Source organism: Mastomys coucha, unplaced genomic scaffold, assembly GCF_008632895.1.
Source record: "Mastomys coucha isolate ucsf_1 unplaced genomic scaffold, UCSF_Mcou_1 pScaffold22, whole genome shotgun sequence".
NCBI classification, from domain to species: Eukaryota; Metazoa; Chordata; class Mammalia; order Rodentia; family Muridae; genus Mastomys; species Mastomys coucha.
In genome coordinates this window covers 93059861-93080236 of record NW_022196905.1, presented here as the reverse complement: position 1 = coordinate 93080236, position 20376 = coordinate 93059861, and the positions used below count along the sequence as shown (strand labels likewise).

The following is a 20376-nucleotide window of genomic DNA, read 5'->3' as shown; positions in this document are numbered from 1 at the left end:
GAGACCACCGCTTAAAACCAGCCGCTGGTGTTCCATTAAATGGCTCTGCTGGACACACTCACGTGAGACCACCGCTTAAAAACTAACTGCTAGTGTTCCTTAAATGATACGTTCTCCTAGCTGAGTAAGACTTAGGAAGGGTAGTTCAAATACTTTTATATTTCAGACATTGTTCTATAACAGTGTTATGGAACATCTGTTAATTCTTGCTCCTTTGGGTTTTTGTGATTTGGTTTTGTTTTGGCTTTGAAGGAGTTTAGGGCTTCCAGAAATCTTACTAAGTATGAGGTCTTTATGTGGGACACCATTTAGATTGAGTAACAGCACAAACATAATATTGCTTTAACTTATAGGTCCTGGAACTAATAAACGGACCACTGGAAAACTGCTACAGCCATCTTGTTGAGGAATTCACCAAGGGAATCCAGAGTTTGTTTCTCTCCTTAATTGGTCTGAAGGTATTTTTTAAAGATCTTCTTAAATATGATGAGCATTACCTGCGATAATAGAGATTTTTAAAAATTCAGGCAAATTATAAAATGGAAAACTGGTAACTTCTAATGTAACATGAGAAAGAAGAGTCTGTGAGATAAAACAGTCTGAATCTGGGAACTGGAGAGAGTGCTCAGCATTGAGAGAGCACTGGCTGCTGTTCTTGAGGACCTGGACTCAGTTCCTAGCTCCCGTGGGTCAGCTCACAACTGTCTATAACTCCACTTTCAGAGGGTCCAGCACCCTTACACAGATATACATGCAGGCAAAACCCTAATGCACTTAAAGTAAAAATAATTCTTTTTAAAAGACTTTGAATCTGGGTCTTTTTAATTCTTCGGTAGAGGAAATATAAGAAATCAGATAATAATTGATACCTACCTGAAGTTACTTTATAAGAGACAGTACTGTAGAAGTCGTGAGACAGTGGATCCAGACTCATGACAGCCCATCACCTGTGCCTGTCATCGTACGGTACCGTCCTGCCACCTCAGGCCTCTGCAAACGTGAAGGGCAGCAGCCAATGCTCTACTGAGGAGAATGTTACCAAACTGTGAGGCTCTGTAGGCTGTGTATAATGTGTGCAATTTCACTTACAAGATTTTCAACTTCTGATGGGTTTACCAACATGAAAATAGAATCTTTGAGATCTGTACAGCCTTTATCAAATATAAAGAACAATGAGCTGGTGGTAATGGCACACACCTTTAATCCCAGCACTTGGCAGGCAGAGGCAGGTGATTCTCTAAGCTTGAGGCCAGCCTGGTCTACAGAGCAAGTTCCAGGACAGCCAGGGCTACACAGAGAAACCCTGTCTTGAAAAAAAAAATTTTTTTTTAGAGTTATTCATTAATCTCTTTTAGACTTATTTTTAAGTTAAATTGTGTCCTTGTGCCCAAAGTACAGCTAGCCACAACAACAACAAAAAAAAGTACTAAAAACTCGAGTTTGAATTTAGCTTTTTCTAGCTGTAAAACTACAAGCTCGTCATATGGCTTATCCTCATTAGTATGAACATAGAAGTGAAATATGAGACATATGAAACAGATATCACAAGTTCTAGTACTGCAGATGGATGGTGATACTCCTTACAGAGTTGCCTCCCTCACGAGAACCATGAAAGTCTAAAGAAAATAAACGCACCATGGTTGAAGGAGAGACACAGACGACATACATAGAAAAAGATAAGCCATACTAGATATTTAGAATAAAATGCAAGAAAAAAAGCTTAATATGACATGGGTAGCAGTTAGCAGGCTGGACATTAACTCCTGAAGAGTTCAAGTTTGTATGGGAACAGTTGCCCCAAACCATATGGTATTGGTTGGGGTAACAGAGCATGTTTAACCATCAGAGATGTAACAGTCCTCAAAGAGACTTTCTAAGAACCAACCAAGACTTGTGACTTGTTGAGTGTGAGGCCAGGGGCGAAGAGGATGGAGGTGAGCATCCTTAGAGACACAAGTAGACAGGAAGAGAAGGAAACTCCAGGGAGAGGGTGTGACAGTTACATCATGGGATTCAGGGAGTTCCTGATTATTTATCACAGCCATGTTTTGACACCCTGCCAAACAGTTGGTGTTTTATCTTCAGTCCTAGAACTGAGTATAATTTCTGTTTTACAAATACTGAATTAGAAGCATAGAGCAGTAGGCTGCTCTCAACTGTAGACCTGTACTGCATACCTGAATCCGTGCTTTCCTGTCTCCACCTGCTGTCTAACCTGCCACATACCCTCCAGGTAATGCTTCACACAAAATAATTACAGAGCGTGAGTTCTTTCACTTAAACTTGGCCAGTGGTTTCCTATTGCCATAAAAATTGAACCCAAGCATCCGGGGGTGGTAGCATATACCTTTAATCCTAGCGCTTGGGAGGCAGAGACAGCCAGATCTGTGAATTCAAGACAGCCTGGCCTATAAAGTAAATCTAGGATAGCCAGGGCTCTGTTTCAAAAAACTGTTTTGAAGAAACAAAAAACAAACAAAAACAGCCCAAGCATGTTCCATGCTACCTTTAATGCCAGCTCTTGGAAGACAGGAAGATTTTTGTGTTTCCAAGCCAGCCAGGGCTATATAGTAAAACTCTTGTCTCTTTAAAAAAAAAAAAGCTAGGGTATTAATGCACATACCTGGAAAAGGAAAAGATTAGTCCCAAATTTCTCACCCTGGTGTCTGGATAGTATGGCAACAGTCTATCTCTCTAGTCTGGCCTCTCACACTTTATTCCAGAAACCCTGGCTTTTTGCTTTCATTTCCTTACCATGAGGTGAACTGGTGTCTTAATGGTCCCTAGACTGGAGCTCACCCATCTCCTCCCCTACAGGCAGCCTCATGCTCAGTATACCCCCTTTCTAAATGGTCTTTCTCACCTGCAGCTCCTAGCCTAATTGTAGCTTGTTGGGGCTACATTCCCTTAGCCTCTGAGTCAGTCTGTTATTCACAGAAGGCTTGAGACTTGGCTTTGTTACTGTTGTTAAGCTACTAAAACACCCCTACTTTAAGAGCCCTGAAAAGTCAGGGCTCATGTTTCTATTTGTTTACCATTGAATTCCAGTGCCTTACGCTGTGCTTGACATTTGGTTAACAATCAATAAATACTTTAACAAACTTGACTTAGGACGCGTCCAAGGGTAGACAGAAACTGGCCTAGGTTTAAATCACGGCCAAGCTTTCTAGAGAGGAGTGGAAAGATGACTTGAAGACAGGTGGCCAGGCCAGGCAGAGGCACTGTCTGCGCCTCCCTACCCGGCCGTGGGCCACTTCCGCTGTCAGGAAAGAGCCTGTGAGAACTGCACTACTTACTTCCTATGACTGTTGAAACACCACGATCACTTTCAGAAGAAAGAGTTCCATTGGGCTTGAGGTTCTACAGGGTTAGGGTTCATCATGGTGAGCACAGGATGCAGCTGGTAGCCGACATGATGACCACTGGAGCTGGAGGCTGAGAGCTCCTATCTCAAACTGCAAGCAGGAAGCCGAGGCTCCAATGGAAATGGGGCGTGGCCTTTAAACCACAAAGCCCACCCCAGTGATGTACTTCCTCCAGCAAGGACCGCTCAGATCTCCATGGAGGCTGAAGTACTTTAATGATCCACAAACTGAACATCAGCTCAAGAATATCTTATAAGTGCATTTGAGCTTGAATATTAAGAATGATTGTTAATAAAAGGAAAGGGAGAAGCAATACAAAAATGAGTGTTCCATAATATTTTTATTATCCCTTATATTGGTTTAATATAAAATTACTACTTAAATATTCCCGTTGAAGTAGCATCAGAATTGTAAGAGAGAGCTATTGATCCGTCCTTTTTTAATATAACATGCTGATTTGGGGGAAATTGGCTAATAAACGTGTGTTCTAACCTGAGTGTTTTACATCTGAATACCAGAAGTAGGGCATTGGGATCACTGCTGTCAGTTGTAAATAAGATGGGAGGTGGGGAGGAGGCGTGTTAGGACAGGAAGAGGAGCAGAGCCCAGACAGAAGGCAGAGACTAGCTAACCCTTCTGCCAACACCTCCTTGCCTGCTGTTGGCACACTAGATTCCCTCAGCTGTCTTTTTCATGTTTAGTGCAGTATGTAGAAGTGACTGAAGAGGATTCCAAAAGAAGTCTGAGTGGAATTGGGGGGACTCTGTTGGAGGGGTTGAGCAGAACACAGCTTTGGAAATAATATAAAAACCAAACAGCATTTGGGGCAGGAGGATAGCTCAGTGATTAAGACCTAGCGCTATTCTTGTGAATGACCCACTTTCAGTTCCCAAATCAGGTGATTTATAACCATCTGTAACTCCAGCTCCAAAAGATCCAACACCTCTGCCATCCGCAAGCACCTGCACTGATGTGTGTGCCTCACTACACACAGGCATGCAACAGCACCTGTGCTGATGTGTGTGTGCCTCACTACACACAGGCATACAACAGCACCTGTGCTGATGTGTGTGCCTCACTACACACAGGCATGCAACAGCACCTGCACTGATGTGTGTGTGCCTCACTACACACAGGCATACAACAGCACCTGTGCTGATGTGCACATGCCTCACTACACACAGGCATGTAACTAAAAATAATAAATAGAAGCCAGGGTGGTAGCATACATCTTCAATCCCAGCACTCAGGAGGCAGAGGCAGAGGCAGGGGGAATCTCTATAAGTTCAATGCCAGCCTGATCTACAAAATGAGTTCCAGGACAGCCAGGACTACACAGAGAAGCTGCCTCAAAACAAAACAAAACTTAATAATAGTAATAATAATAAAAAAATCTTTTTAAAAAATTATTATGCTGAAAAACATGTATAAAAAGCATGAACATGATAACTTTTTTCTTTCAGTCATTTTTCCTGTTAATTTTTAATTCTGTAGATTTTGTGCTAATTTTTTCTTCAAATAGCTTTAAGATATGAACTTGAATAATCTTGTTCCTTGTGATGAACTAAGTCCTAGTGATGTCCTGAATTCTTTCAGATTGCAGCAAGTCTTGGTGACATATATCAGTTTATGAATGGTACACTTTTTGGTGTTCAGCAAAAGATTTTATTGAAAGAAAAAAGTCTCTGGGAAATAACTGTTGACGCTCTTGAACACCTGACAGAGAAAGGACTTCTACAAAAAGACAGCCATGCTGACAACGGGGGCTTACAGTGTCACTTCCAGATTACAAAACTGGGCCAAGCTTCTCTTAAGGGTAAGTTTACCTAAATCTAACTATTCTCTAAGGGAATGTATTGAAGACAATAGAAGTGAAGGTAGTTTCCTTCTTTAAATTGGATTTGTGATTTCACATTAGAAGCGTTACTCATAGGAGCTATTTCAGCTTTCAGAAGTTAAAAATACTTTGAATTGTAAGCAATTGCACACGTAGGTAGAGGAAAGAGGGCCTTGCCTCCTCCCCCTTCCTCCCTCAGCACCCACAGCTTAATGTCTTACCTGGAATAGCACCTGTCCATGTGTTTTACTTCAATTCACAGTCCAAGCTATAAACAGATTCAGATTTTGTTTTAAACAAATACTTCCTGTTGTTCTGGAACTTGCTTTTTGCTTAATCTATAGATTGTGTCTGAATAGAGAATTAATTAATTGATTTGTTTGTTTATTTGCTTTTTTAAGACAGGGTTTTTAAACTGTGTAGCTTTGGTTATCCTGGAAGAATTGATTTCTTAATGAGTAATTTACTTATTGAAAAATATCTCCTCTCTAAAAAAAAAAATCTTAGGTTAGGGAGATGTCTCATTCAGTAAAGTCAGTCAGTAAAATCATAAAGACCAACCTGAGTTGAGATTCCCAGCACCCACATAAAAGGCCAGGCATGGCCGAGCATGGTGGTGTGAGTCTGCCATCCCAGCGGGACGGAGGCGGAGGCAGCTGGGGCCATGGAGCTTGCTGGCCAACCAGCCTAGCCAAATAGTGAGATCAGCCTGTGGGCAGTGACATCCTGCATACATGTGCACACACACAACCCAATATTCTAAGGACTCAGAATTCTGTTATCAGAAGTCCATACTCCTGTCTCATTCCACTCCTCAGGAACTCCTAGTGTTCCCAGTTCAGGATCTATTCTTTAAGACACATCCACCCACCACATAACATATCAGGCAACACTGACCACATACCTCACAGCGGTTCAAAAGGATCATATCATCTAATGGTGGTGGTGGCCATCTCCTCCGTGTTTACACAAGGGCAGCGTGTCCCTGGATGGTGGCACCTGACTGCATTTTTCTGCACAGATACATGTGTATTTATGTACGCCATTCACTGTTTAATGGAATCCTGCTCATTTATAAAATACATAGATCCAAGGCATCATATGTGTTAGATGGCACAGTGCCCCTGAGCTGCATCCCCAGCTCACTTCTATTTTTGAGTCTGGGTTTCACTCAGTTGACCAAGCTAGCTGGTCTATTGTAGTCCAGGCAGACCTTGACTCTGCAATCCTCCTGCCTCAGCCTCCAAGTAGCTGGTTGAGATCATTTGTGGGTTTGCACTAAGAATCTAGGCCCACGTTCCTTTCATGCTGTACTCATCCATAATAGGGCCTGAACATAAATTATTTAACCATCTTTTTATTTATGAATATTTGCATTACTTGTGATTTTTCTGGTTATAAATAGCCACATGACTTATAAACAGAGTGTCTCAATTTATTTTGAGTACACGTTGAAATGGCGCTTTTTTTTTACCAGATTATCAAAAATAGAGTAGTTGTATCAGAACTCTCTAAAATTTGATGCATACTATTAAAATAACCTCCAAAATTATTACAAATAAGAGAATTTGAGGATTTACTGGTAGGGTTTAATTTAGGACTGAACTATATGCAGGTGTAGAACACCTGGCTTGTACGCGGCCTTCGCTGAGCTCCTCAGCAAACAAGAATAGCAAGCAAGTCTGTTAATTCTTAGTCATAGAAAGTGTTGGCTTTTATTGCATTATAATACCACAGGTGTAAACACACCAATATTATAGTATCTTTGTATATTTCACATACATTCATGTTATTTGTATTGGAATTATTCCAATTAACAAAGCTCAAACCTTCACTGTATGTTTTCTTATTTGTGACTCAGTTGTGCTTGCTTTATTGTCTCTCAAAGCTGGGGAAAATAAAACTCTGAGAGGTTAGATATACTTCTCAGTCAGTCTGTTTTTAAAGATCTACTTATTTTTATTTATATGAGCACACTGTAGCTGTCTTCAGACCCACCAGAAGAGGGCATCAGATCCCATTACAGATGGTTGTGAGCCACCATGTGGTTGCTGGGAATTGAACTCAGGACCCCTGGAAGAGCAGTCAGTGCTCTTAACCACTGAGCTATCTTTCCAGTCCTAAATATACTTCTCAAATTCAAACTAATCTGAACTGGGTTTGGGTACTGGGTCTCATGAGAGTTCCAGGCTTGCTGTGTAACTGTTGCTGGGACCGACAACCATGGCAGACCTGGCTGAGGGTGTGCCCAAGCACTTCCTGAATTTGTGTTTTTGTATTTCTTTAGGAGCCATTGATTTAGCCTATTGTGACACTCTGTACAAGGACTTGAAGAAAGGTCTAGAAGGACTTGTACTGGAGAGCCTTCTTCATCTGGTCTACCTAACCACTCCCTATGACCTTGCTGCCCAGTCTGAGCCTGACTGGATGGTGTATTTCAGGCAGGTGAGAGAACAAGACTTCTCAGCGTAGCCTTCTCTGGACTTTTGTCATGTAACCTGGTGAACCGTTTGGAATTGGGCCTTTTGTCTTTCAGGGTTTCTTTCTCTTCCTTGTTTAGGCTACTGTATATGAGTTGTATGAAACTCTGGGTCTTACGGCATTCACACAAATGTATATATGTCTTTCAGGTTTTGAAAAAATATTTGTGTGTATGTGTGTGTTCAGGTGGTGTGCATGTTCATACATGAATGTGGGGTTGGAGGTCAAGCTTAGGTGTCACTCCTCAGAGCCATCCACCTTGTTTGTCTAAGGGACAAGATCTCTCACTGGGATCTGGAGCCCACCATTTAGTCTAGGTTAACTGGCAAATGAGCTCCCTGGATCCGCCTGGCTCCAGCCTCAGTGCTGGGAGATGACAATACAGGGCTCCCACACCTGGCTTTTTACATGGTCCTAAGACTTACCAGTGCCCTCGTGCCTGTACAGCGAGCACTCTACTAACTTAGCCATCTCCAGCCCGCAAAGAGCATTTTATTTACAGCCAGTCACACAGGAAAGCTGGTCCTGTGTGTGAGAAAACCAGCTGGCAGAGTAACATTGTGATACTTTTCTACGAATAGTCAGTCTAGCTAAATGATTACACAGGATCACATTAGGCAAAAATAATGGCTGGCCTCCCCACCCTCCTATTCCCCCCCACAGCTTTAAAGATTGAACCCAAAGCCTCGTGTATAATAAGTGTGTATGTTCTACTTTGAAACCACACCCTTAAGCCCCCAGTCTACAGCTTTTTAATCTCAAGAAATCAATTTCTATAGTGTCATTTTTAAGTCATTCCATAAGTTTTTCAAGTGCTATATGGCACAGTTACTTTTAGATCCTTCTTGTCTTTTTCATCTTCTAGCTCACTGTAATATTAAACATAATCACCATCCATAAAAGGTACTCACGGCCTTGTCTTCATGCACAGTTATGTGCTACCTAGTGGTGGAGACATGGTCTGAGACATGCAGTAAGGTACGCTCGTGAGCACGAGCCTACAGAGCCAGACAGCTGTGCCGTCACTAGGCCATGGAAGGGTGGAACTGCCATCAGATGTAGCCTCTGTTGACGGAGCATTGCTCAGCTTATGATGATAATTCTGTAATATTTATAAACTTCCTGACATTTTTCTTGTCCATTAAAATGATGTGACCTCAGAATTAACTGGCATTGGCTGAAATGAAACTTTTAAAGCTACAATTGCATTTTTTTCATTGTTTATTCCTTCTCTATGTAGTTTAGTCAACTCAGCCCAGCAGAGCAAAATGTAGCTGTTCTTCTCGGAGTCTCCGAAAGCTTCATTGGGAAAAAAGCATCGGGACAAGCCATCAGAAAGGTGAGTGCTTCCTCATTCTTTAAATAGTAGTCATTCAAGAGAACTTAGGCCATCTCCTTTACAGACTTGATCTTTTCTTGTTTTCTAGCATTTGGGAGGTAAAGGTAGGTAGATCTCTATGAGTTCAAGGCCAGCCTGGTCTACATAGTGAGTTCCAGGCAAGACAGAGCTACACAGTGAGACCCTGTCTTTAAAAAAAGAAGGAAAAAAAACCCAACCCCCCCACATTAATATTAGGTTTATATCATAAACTATTTATATAATATCATATAACAGTATATAAGTTGAATTTGAAATGTTTTTATAATATATGTTATGTATACAGGTTTGTATATGACCTCTGTGTATGAGTGTGTATGTGTGTGAGTGTGTCTGAATGTATGTGCACTGTGTGTGTATGTGTGTGTGAATGTGTGTATGTGTGTGAGTGTGTGTGTGAGTGTATGTGAGTGTGTGTGAGTGTGTGTGTTTGTATGTATGTTTGTGAGTGTGTGTGTGAGTGTGTCTGAATGTATGTGCACTGTGTGTGTATGTGTATGAATGTGTGTGAGTATGTGTGTGAGTGTATGTGTATGTGAGTGTGTGTGTTTGTATGTATGTGTGTGTGTTTGTGTGTGTGAGTGTGTATATATGTGTGTATGAGTGTGTGTGTATATGTGTATGTACACGTGTGTGTGTGTGTGTGTGTGTGTGTGTGTCTGTGTGTGTAGTGCTGATGAAACCCAGATACTTGCATGAGCTACCCCAGCACTCTACCATTAAGCTTGCATCCCCTATGGCTTCTAGAAACTCCATATGAGTGTGCTTGCACATGTGCATACGTGTATATGTTTGTGTTCATGTCTTGGCACTGATGTGGAGGTCCAAGAACAGCTCTGTGGAACTGGCATTCTCTCCCCTCTCCCTCTTCCCTCTCTCCCTTTCTCCAACCCTACCTCCACCCCAGGAGCCCCCCCCCGCCCCCGCACCCTCAGCCTTTACACAGTTCCAGTGTCCAGCTCAGATAGTCAGCCTTGCACAAGTGCTTTAAACTGTAGATCCATCTCACCAGCCCCTACCTCTTCTTATTGGCATTTCTTACAAAAGCTTGAGCTTGTCATTAAGACATCTGTCCTGCCATGTAGTAATTCTATCATTTTATCTGGCTTTGGAATTACAGTCTAAGCAAAGTCTCCATTAACTCAATTTATAGTTAATGGTAAAAGCACATTAAAAATGCCAAATTAAAAAGCTATCTTTGCCTACCCAGAATTCAATATACTTTTTCAGCTTAATGCTTTTAAAAGGATGGTCCATTATATACATTCTCAATCTGTAATTCAAAATCCACTGATACATAGCCTTTCTCTCAATATTCTTTTCATATCTTATTTATGTTTTCATTTTCAGATGGGGACTTTCTGTGTAAGTTGGGTCTCGATTTCCTTCTGGGCCTCAAGTGCTAGGATTGCAGGCACCCCATCATGCCGACCAGCGGTTCGCCTTGTGACTACTTCCTCTTGTGTACCCTGATAGTACTGATGGGATTCTTTGCACAAGATCAGTAGCACCACAGGCAAAAGCCAGTCACAGAACAGAGACTGCCAGCCACCGGAAGTCTGTTCCTGTCTCTCTGTGTCAGCTTTGGGAACACTGATTATCACGACCATAGGGAAACCATAACATACTCCCTTACAGTTTACAGTACAGGCAAGCTCACTATTTAGTCGCCTGTGTTTGTCTAACTTCCATTCACATGCCAATGCAGTTTACAAGCACAGTCATGTGGCGGTCTCCCTAACATCCAGCAGGGTATGAATCCACACAGAGTGCCGCGTGGTCATCCATTCCACACATCTCAGCAGCCCATATTGGCTCAAACTTTGAGAGTCTGGTCCTCGGTCTCTTATTTTAGGCATATCGAAGCACGGCACAACTTGGTAAAAATTTCCTGGTAATAAGTAACTCAATTCATAATGTGCACAATATGAATACATTGAAGAGCTTTGTAAAGTTCATGTGACATCTTCCATAAAGATAGGTTCTACAGATTGACTGAGTAAACAAGCCCAAGAGAAGCGCAAAGGTTGCCAGCCTGTTATGTACATCACTCCCAGCCTTCCAGGTATAGAAGAGGTTCTACATCTCTTCCCGTGTGTTTCCATTCCTGGTGCCTACTGCTTATCTGTGAGCACAGCAGCCTCCGTGCCTCCCTCATTCCCTTAGCACATGTGAGGCCCAGCCTGATTCCTCACAGTTCAGGAGGCTACCCTGGCTTCTTGGGTAGGCTGCAAGGAGAAGCCTCCTCTGCTCCCTCCTAGTCATGTGGCCCGAGCATGGCAACTTCTTGGCTCACAGGTGATCTCTCTGACCTGAGCCTCGCTTCTCACTGACTTCTGTGTCTCCTTGTGCTGGCCTCATTTATGAAGATTCCAGTCAGCAAGTTCAGGGTCTGTGGTAAATTTTGGCTGCTGTCATTTATAGGTCCTGAACTAAGCACAGTTGTGAGTGCCGGGTGCTGGCCTTGAGCATTTTGATCTGGTCTCCTCCACAAAACAGCGAGTGTCCTTTACACTGGGAACAGCTGACCTTGTCTCTCCATGGCTGGCAAGTGCATGAGGAGCCAGGGCTCTGTGCACCTTTGTCCTTGCAGCCGAAGCTCCACTTATGGCACCTCTTGTGTCTTTCTAGAAAGTGGACAAGAGTGTTGTCAGCAGACTCTATCTGTCGTTTGTGCTTTATTCCTTGCTGAAAGAGACCAACGTTTGGAGTGTGTCTGAGAAATTTAACATGCCCCGAGGATACATACAGAATCTGCTTACGGGAGCTGCCTCGTTCTCGTCCTGCGTGTTACACTTCTGTGAGGTAATCAGTTAACCATTGTCTCATGTTAACTGCTGGTAAACCCGAAAGCAGTTGCCTCTCTCCTCCCTGCTGAGTCACTGTGTTCTGTCAAAGTACTCAGATCTATTTAAAGCCTTTCTTTGTTTCTGCCTTTTTAAGTGAGGACTATGTTGAGCTTATGGAAATGATGCAGAAACTCCCAAGTCACCTAAAACACTTCAGCAGTGGACAGTGCGGAGCTCGCCTGTTCTCAGGACCAGGGCTGTGGGTTCTAGGCTGTCTCTTACAGCCTGGCTTCTGTATAAACCCTCGGGAGTGATGAGGGGTATGGTCAGTTACCCAAGTCCATCAGCAGCGAAGTGACTACTCAGTCCCACATCTTCTGGACAGCCACAGAGATGTACACTTTTACTTCTAGTGTCAGGCAGGCAGCTCTACGTCAAGCATAGACTCTACATGATAGGTGTATGTGTATATACATGATGGTAAAATTTATTAATATATATACATATATAAATATATACATATGTATATATTTATATATGACTGCCTCTGCTTCCCAAGTGCTCGGATTAAAGGTGTGCACCACCACACCCAGCTCACCAGGTTTTAATTTCAATTTTCTTTCCTATCTTAAACCTATGTAGTCTACGATTGTGAAGAACTGATTGCACCATATGTGCTAATGAAGGGAGATTGGTGTATTTTCACTCTTTAACTCTGTTCTGTTGAGAAGCAGTGTTAGTGGGGATGATTTCCAATCAGAATTAGTAGTGAAAACTTAGTGACGTTCCTCCATGTGGCGGGAGGGCCCACACCAGGCAGCGCAGCGCCAGCCCTGTGGCAGTTGTACTGAAGTCTTTCACATTACTGTCAATGCGGATGTGAGACAGAGCCTGGAGCTCACCACTTTGGCTGCACTCCCATGTACAAGCCCACAGTGTGGGGTTACAGACGTGCGCCACTAAGCTGCACACAGCTTTTCTGGGGGTGCTGAGGCTCTGAACTCGGTGCTCAAGCTTGTGCCGCATGCACTTTACCCAGAGCCAGGGCCCCAGGCCTCATGAGTAGATCTTACACAAACAAGTTGACATGGTACCCTCCAAGCCACGCATCATGCTCCCCTCAGCTTAAGTGTTTTGTTGAATACCATCTTGCATTTGACTCTGCCTTATTAAATACTTCGCCTCTGGGTTAACTCCCACAAGTAAAATCTGTTTATAGTCACTTGACAAACAAAACTGTCTAGACACTTTTGAAATTTTGATTAGAAATAATTTTTGATCTTTTTTCCTCCTCCAGAAGCTAGTTCATCAAGTTCACAAGGTCCCCATGCTTCCTTGCAATTGTGAGGATCACCCTTACCCCTAACTCATCCCAGCTGCAGAAAAAACCTTAGGAGTAATTTACATAGATTAATATGTAACTTACATAAAATACATGACTCACGTTGATGTATCTTTGTTTGCTCAGGAGCTGGAGGAATTTTGGGTTTACAAAGCCCTTTTGGTGGAACTCACCAAGAAACTGACATACTGCGTGAAGGCGGAGCTAATCCCTCTCATGGAAGTGACTGGGGTCTTAGAGGTCAGCCTTGTCCTGCCTCCCTAACTGATTTCATGCCTTCTAACAGAGAAACCAAGTTTTACCGATTTCTGAAGTGTTACTGCATGATAGGTTCTAGAAAGAGTCCTACTGTTCCAGGTCCTGTGGAGGAGCAGAGCCGATGGATTCAGCACACAGAAACAAAGGACTTGGTAGCTGGGTCTGCAGTGCGGCTGGGCCAGGACCTGAACCGCAGCAGTTCCCGGCTGCTGCGGAAAACCTGGGGATTCCTGGAGAGCTGCTGATTCTCACACTGAAGACTGAGGAAGCTGGGCTGCAACAGCAGGGAGGGATGGTGGCAGCAGATGCAGGGTAGATGCAGTCAGCAACAGAGCAAAGTTGGGCATGCAGGGATAGTCTCTTGGGCACTGTGTAACAGCATCACTCGCAGTAAAGAGCTGGGTGGCCAGTAGCCTGGCAGGAGAGAACAGGTGGGACTTGTGGGAGAAAGAGGAACTCTGGGAGAGAGGCAGGAAGATTACCACCACCCAGACTCAGGAAGGCAGATGGATGTGTGAAACCGAGGAAAATAACCATCCACACGGCAGACATGGAACAGTGTAAATGGGCTGATAGAAGTTCAGAGCTAGTGAGAAGCAAGCCTGAGCTAAGGCCATAAGCATTGTTAGTTAACTAAGGCTTGGTGTCACTCAGGCCCCATACTTCCACATGGGCAGGCAGAGCAGCCCTTTCCCTGCTTTCCCACAAACCTCCCTCTCCCCTCCCAACCTTTCTTGGCTTCTTGAAACAGGGTTTCTCTTTGTAGTCCTGTATGTCCTTGAATTCTCTCTTCAGACTAGGCTGGCCTCAAAGTCAGAGTTCCGCCTGCCTCTGCCTCTGAGTGCTGGGATTTAAGGTGTGCAACACCACTGCCCGGCTTCCCTCCAGCCTCTCTGCCTGGACTGCTGGCAGACGGTAGAAAGTACTGCCTACTCTAGGGTCTTTCCCTTCAGTCAGTCCTTCCAGACCTTCCTAGACATGAGACTCAGCGGTCCCAGATCACCCAGAAGTCTTTTTCATTTCCTTCTTTTTAAATAAGATAATGCCATGGCCTCCCAGGAAGCCATTGCTATTTGAGAAACAGATACGATGAAAGATCTCAGTTATGCAAACTGGGCTCTCCCCCAAGAATGTGCATCCTTTGTCTTAACCATAGCTCCTCTTTCTCTACTGGAGTAAAGAGTTACTTTCTGTCAGTTTGTACACAGCGCAGTGACGGACGGCAGGAAGGTCATTTACATCCTCTGAGACAGTGGGGAGAAAGGACCCTCGGTTGAGTGTCAGCTTTCTGCTAGCAACACATCAGCTTCAGTCCTTCCTGTCTTCTGCGTTTCATTCTACTTAGGAAGCGCAGGCACATGCGTGTACCCGTGCACACACACATCGACACACACGTGTAAGAGCGCCCACTGACAGGGTCTCCTGAGTGCAGAATGAGAGTACTTGAGGGTGTTGTGATCATAAAAAGAGAAAGAGCTCTAAGAATATGTGGTGGGCCCATGCCGAGGCATCCCTTCCCCCTGAGGGACCAGACAGAAGCCGGTATAGTATAGAATAGAGTTTATTCAGGGCATGGGGAGGGGAGTTAAGACAGTAGTAGAGGCAGAGAAAGGCAGAGAGGAGGAGAGAGTAGAGAAATAGGGACCAGGCATGACCACGTAGAGAGGAGGGAAGGCAATGGGGAGAGAGGGGGAGCAAAGGGGCAAGGGGCAAGGGAGAGAAGCAGGAGTAAGAGAGAGAGGAGGGGGCAAGCAGCCCCTTCTATAGGGCCAGGCCATTGCCAGGTAACCATGGGGAGGAGCATCCCTGGCTGCTGCCAGGTATCTGTGGGGTAGAGTTTATACAGAATGCTAACAGAGGGGACTGGGCTAGAACTTGAGGAGATGAAGTGATACTGTTCTCCAGAGTGCCTGACTGGTTCCCATCCTTCCCTGGTTTTGTCCCAGCAGCTGACTTAGACTGTGTGGAAAGCTACCTTCAGTCAGATTAGAGCCTTCCAAACACATCCTCAGAGCTCTGCAGTGTTCTGCTGGGTTATCTCCTCATATTTACATTACTCTCTGTTGCATGTGGGGTTTTTTGGTTTTGGTTTTGGTTTGTTTGTTTGTTTGTTTTGGCTTTTTTGAGACAGGGTTTCTCTGTATAACCATGGCTGTCCTGGAACTCACTCTGTAGACCAGGCTGGCCTCAAAGTCAGAAATCCACCTGCCTCTGCCTCCCAAGTGCTAGGATTAAAGGCATGTGCCACCACTGCCCGGCTGGGTTTGTTTGTTTGTTTCAATAATCCCAAATACTCATAGTGTTTCTTTTCCTTTAATACTTTAGGGTCGAGCAAAACAGTTATACAGCGCAGGTTACAGAAGTGTCATGCACTTAGCCAATGCAGACCCAGAAGTGCTGGTGAAGACAATTGATCATCTGTCCAGACGGCAAGCCAGGCAGATGGTGTCCTCAGCCAAGGTGAGCAAGCCTTGCTGGAGCATCGTGATTCAATATCTGAGCAGAGCATTTTACATCAATAACAGTTCATGGTTACAAGAAACGTGTACGCAGCTCACAGCACTCTGCAACTCAAGTTCTAGGGCACCTGATGTCCTCTTCTGACCTCTAAGAGCACTGAACACATGGAGTGCACAGACTTACATGCAGCAAACACCCATACTCATAAAACACAATTGCAACAACAGGCCCCATGTGCGCAGATTTCACAGGTCCAGTACTGCGCTTGTTGACACTGATTGCTGAGGAGAGAGAGACACCCTAAAAATGAAGACTGTTGGGAGGCAGTCCTCATGGAAGTGCTCCCCAGTGTGCCCACCTTCCGTCTCTCAGCTTGCAGGCTCCTGCACTGTCAAGGGGCACTCCCAAGGGCATCACAGCGTGGTGAGGTTAAATTTTACCCCTTGAGATTTCTACCACCGCGCATGCGGGCTGCCCTCTGGAGTCAGCCTGTTCTTTCTGACACTTTTGAAGCAAGAGTTTCTCTTTTCTGTTGACTTCCGTGCCTTCAGGCTGTTTGTTCTCTTCAGTCCCCTTTCAAGATTGCCATTGTTGTTCTGTTTGTGTGGGTGAAGCCGTTACAGCATTTGGCATTATGTCCTTGGTCACAACTGTCTAAATTGCTTAGCTTTTTAAAACTTTATTGTTACATTATTATGCTAGATAGTCTTGTGTCAACTTGACACACAAACTAGAGTTATCTGAAAGGGAGGACCTCAATTAAGAAAATGCCTCCATAAGATTGAGCTGTTGTACATTTTCTTAATTAGTGATCATTTGGGGAGGCCCAGCCCATTTGGGTGGTCATATCCCTGGGCTGGTGGTCCAGAACACAGGTTGAGCAAACTGGCAAGCAGTGCCGTTCATGGCCCCTGTGTCAGCTCCTGCCTCAGGTTCCCACACTGTGTGAGTTCCTGCCCTGGCTTCTTCAGTGATGAACAGCGGTGTGGAAGTGTGAGCCCCAAAGCCCTCTCCCCCACAAGTTACTTTGGTCATAGTGTTTGTTGCAGCAGTAGAAGCCCTGACTAAGACAATTATTCGCATGTGTGAAGCAGGGTTGCTGAAAAGAACTTCTTTCTCATGGTTTTGAGTGGTGCTCACAAATGAGCATTGCCTTAGTTGATCTTTGCAGTGATCTATGAGGCAGGCATTTTGAGTGTTTATGGATACAGCATCCCAGATGGACTATGTCCCAGTAGAAGGTGTTCGTGGAGGGGTAGGGACACCCTACCCGAGAGCACACAGGCTGTGCCCTGTGCTTGGGAATACTTTTTTTATATGCTGTTTTTTAAATTAACCATATTTCCAGGCATGGCAGCGTGCATATTCATTACCTTGACACAGGAAGATCACACATTTAAGGCGAGACTAGACTACATAGTGAAATCCTACCTCAAAAACTATAGGAAGGAGGCTAGAGAGGTGGTTCAATGGTTAGAGCACTGGCTGCTCTTCCAGAGGACTTGGGTTCACACTCCCAGCACCCACATGGCCGTCATGACATCTGTAACTCCAGTCTCAGCAATTTGGGCAACTCTCCTGGCCTCCAGCAACCAGTATGTTTGCACATACCTGCAGACAAAACACCCATACACAGTTAGTTAGTTAGTTAGTTAGTTAGTTAGTTAGTTAAAACAAAAAATACAGGAAGGAAAATGACAGGAGAAAGAGGAAGCAAATTAGGAGAGATAACAGATCCAATCATGGTCACCGTAGGAGCTTTAGTAGAAAGGATAGTAGTTTCTGATCATGTTTCTGTAGGAGCCTTAGTAAAACTTTTTTCTGCAATACTGATGGGCTTTTAAAAGCACACTAAATCAAACAGTTTGCAGAGCTAATAAATACATATGTAAAGGATAACAGTTTCAAGAGCTAATTAAATTTTTGCAAAATTTTCTGAAACTTTATAGATTATAAATTAAGTTTAAGTGTGAGTCTTCTGTGAAACAACTCTGAGTGTAGGAAAGCTCTTTATTTTTGGTGCACTGAACGCTGCGATCAGCTAGAATGTTTTTTTAACACAACATCTCATCTTCATTTACTGAATCTCTGCTTCTAAAGTGGGCGTTTTCCACTCTCACTCTCTCGGTGCCAGCACACTAGGTATCAGTGTCAGGCCTCAGGGTGGGCAGACAGAAAATGCTGGCAACTCTTTAGCCAAGGACACTTGGCCTCATGACCGGGTTCTAATTGCAGATGCTGTTGCATGAAAAGGCAGAGGCGTTGCAGGAAGAAGCAGAAGAATTACTAAGATTGCCTGCAGATCTCCCTGGACTTGGGGCTTCCAACTCTGAAAGGGCAGGAAGCCATGCTGGGGACGCAACTCTGTGCTAGGGCGTTTGCCTGAGATGCCTTGGGCCCTGTGTTAAATCCTCAGTACCTCCAAGAAAGAAGAAAAAGCTGGAGGGCTGTAAACCTCCAGGGAGCACGTAGTGAGCACCCAGCATGTGGGGGCAGAGGATGGATGCCTGTCAGGGGTCAGCTTCAGCCACAGAGGGTCGGAAGCTAGCCCGGGCCACATGAGTCCCTGTCTCCAAAAGAAAAAAACCCAGGAAGCTGTCTGATGTATGTTTTTTAATTTGACTTATTTATTATATATGTATCTTATTATTGAAAATCCCCTGTGTAAATGAAATGTGTATTTTAATTATGCACTAAAACCTGTGGATGAGCTTTTTCTAAATACTGTCACCATCCCACTGATAATCCATTTCTTCCATTCCCGTACATTGTTTTCCTGTTCAGAATATTCCTCAGCATACCTGGCTTTTGGTGAAATCCTCCCCTCTTTCCCGGGGTCTTGTTCTTGCTGGCACGTGCTGACTTACCCTGTGATGCTGCACTGTAAACTCAGCCTTCACCCTCATTTCTCCCATCACTGCAGCAAAGTTACCAGAGCCCTGTGTGTCTAACTGATGGGTGTGATTACCAGTATATATATGAAAGTGTTAATATCCTCTAGTGCCAGCTTAACACTCGAATCCTATCTCTGTGAAGTTACGCCACACCCATCCATGTAACCCTTACACGGTGCTCCCCACTCTGAGCATTATGGGTTTTTTTTTTCTTTTTCCCTATTACTTTCAAGAATGTTTTATTTTTTTACTAATCATGTTCGTATGCCACCTAGCGTCCACCACCATTCACAGAATAAGAATGTCTGTGGGGAAGAACCACATTAACAATTTGAAGGCTCTATTGTTTTTTATTTTATAAACTTTATTATTTAAAAAAACCCTTACAAATGACTAAACACGCATACATACACAAAAATTAACCAGAAATAATTCTTTTCAAGAGTCTCTTAAGTACAACATTTGCTTTATCAGATCTGTAGAGAAAAAGAACTAACCTGGGACTGTGGAGAGACTCAGTAGGCAGGAGCACTGGCTGTTCCTGCAGAGGACCGAGCTTCGACACCCACATGGCAGCTCTCAGCCACCCATAACTGACCCCAGGGGATCCACGCCCCATTCTGGTCTCCACAGTGCATGTAGCACACATAGCTGCAGGCAAAACTCCCATAAAAATAAAAGTTAGAACTGCTAAGCAGCTAAGCCAGGATACGGAAAGATGGGGCCCGGCAACATTACAAGCACCGACTGGTTTGGGTAAGTTCTGATCACCTGAGCAACTTGTATTGGAAAGTTTTCAGAGGGGAGTTGGAGCCACCTTCTGTGTCCACACTCACCAACATGGTATTTACTGTGTCACCGCTCATCCTCACAGCATGGCTGAGTGGAGTGCAAAGGTTAAGGTAGCTTGTCCAAGGCCATAAAGTGTTAACTGCTAAACAGGAATCCAGCCCGTGCAGTCCCAGTCTGGTGCTCATGCATGTATTATATAATATTACTGAAGGGACTGGTATCAACACAAGATACACCATGACCAAGTTCTCAAACAAAGATTTATTTGTTCCAGAGAGACAAAGGATGGGGAATAAGAGACTTAAGACAGGAGAGAGAGGATGAAGGAGAAGCGGAAAGGGACAAGGGAGAGGGGAAGGGATATTTACTCTAGAGGGACAAAGGACTGCCTATGAATAGAGAAGGCTGACATGAACCCTAGGAAAATGGTGCTTTAAAGGTACAAGGGGAAACCCCGAGTCAGTGTTTAATTTTAATTGGGCATGTTAATTAGGTGATCAAAGGGATCTTTTTGATTGCTAGACTTTAATAATTCACTAGCTAGACCTTGGTAGTCAACCTCAGGAGGAAGAAGTGGTCAAATAAGGGAACACACCCTATGGCCAGCTTTACGAATATAACCAATGGTTCTTAACAAGGCAATGGGAATGGGGGAAAAGCAAAGCCTGCCAGAGATGTGTTTGCCATGCTGGAACCTGCTAGAACCCTTCAGTTATTTTGGTGGCTCTGTCTGTGTTTCCCTTCCAAGTGTTTGTTTCCTCTTGCATGACAAGCCTAGGG

At 44.1% G+C, this 20376-nt stretch overlaps 1 protein-coding gene and 1 long non-coding RNA gene across 5 annotated transcripts in view; one reads left to right on the top strand and one right to left on the bottom strand.

Moving 5' to 3' along the window:
- Positions 1-18643, top strand: part of Helq (helicase, POLQ like) — a 41049-nt gene extending 22406 nt beyond the window's left edge. Inside the window, exons 11-18 of one of the 4 annotated variants that reach the window (XM_031336986.1) lie at positions 354-458; positions 4962-5181; positions 7490-7647; positions 8924-9022; positions 11693-11866; positions 13319-13432; positions 15776-15910; positions 18146-18643. In XM_031336986.1, coding sequence (XP_031192846.1) covers positions 354-458; positions 4962-5181; positions 7490-7647; positions 8924-9022; positions 11693-11866; positions 13319-13432; positions 15776-15910; positions 18146-18283 — 1143 coding nt within the window. In that variant the 3' untranslated portion in view covers positions 18284-18643. Of the gene's footprint in view, positions 1-353; positions 459-4961; positions 5182-7489; positions 7648-8923; positions 9023-11692; positions 11867-13318; positions 13433-13549; positions 14989-15775; positions 16617-18145 lie in introns of those variants that run through there. The other 3 variants (XM_031336987.1, XM_031336985.1, XM_031336988.1) reach the window with 3 other exon arrangements.
- Positions 279-3488, bottom strand: LOC116067964. The gene is made up of 3 exons (XR_004109375.1): positions 3297-3488; positions 874-1023; positions 279-497 (listed from the first exon to the last, which is right to left on the bottom strand). It is a non-coding gene; the product is annotated as an uncharacterized LOC116067964 (long non-coding RNA).
- Positions 18644-20376: the final 1733 nt, after the last annotated feature.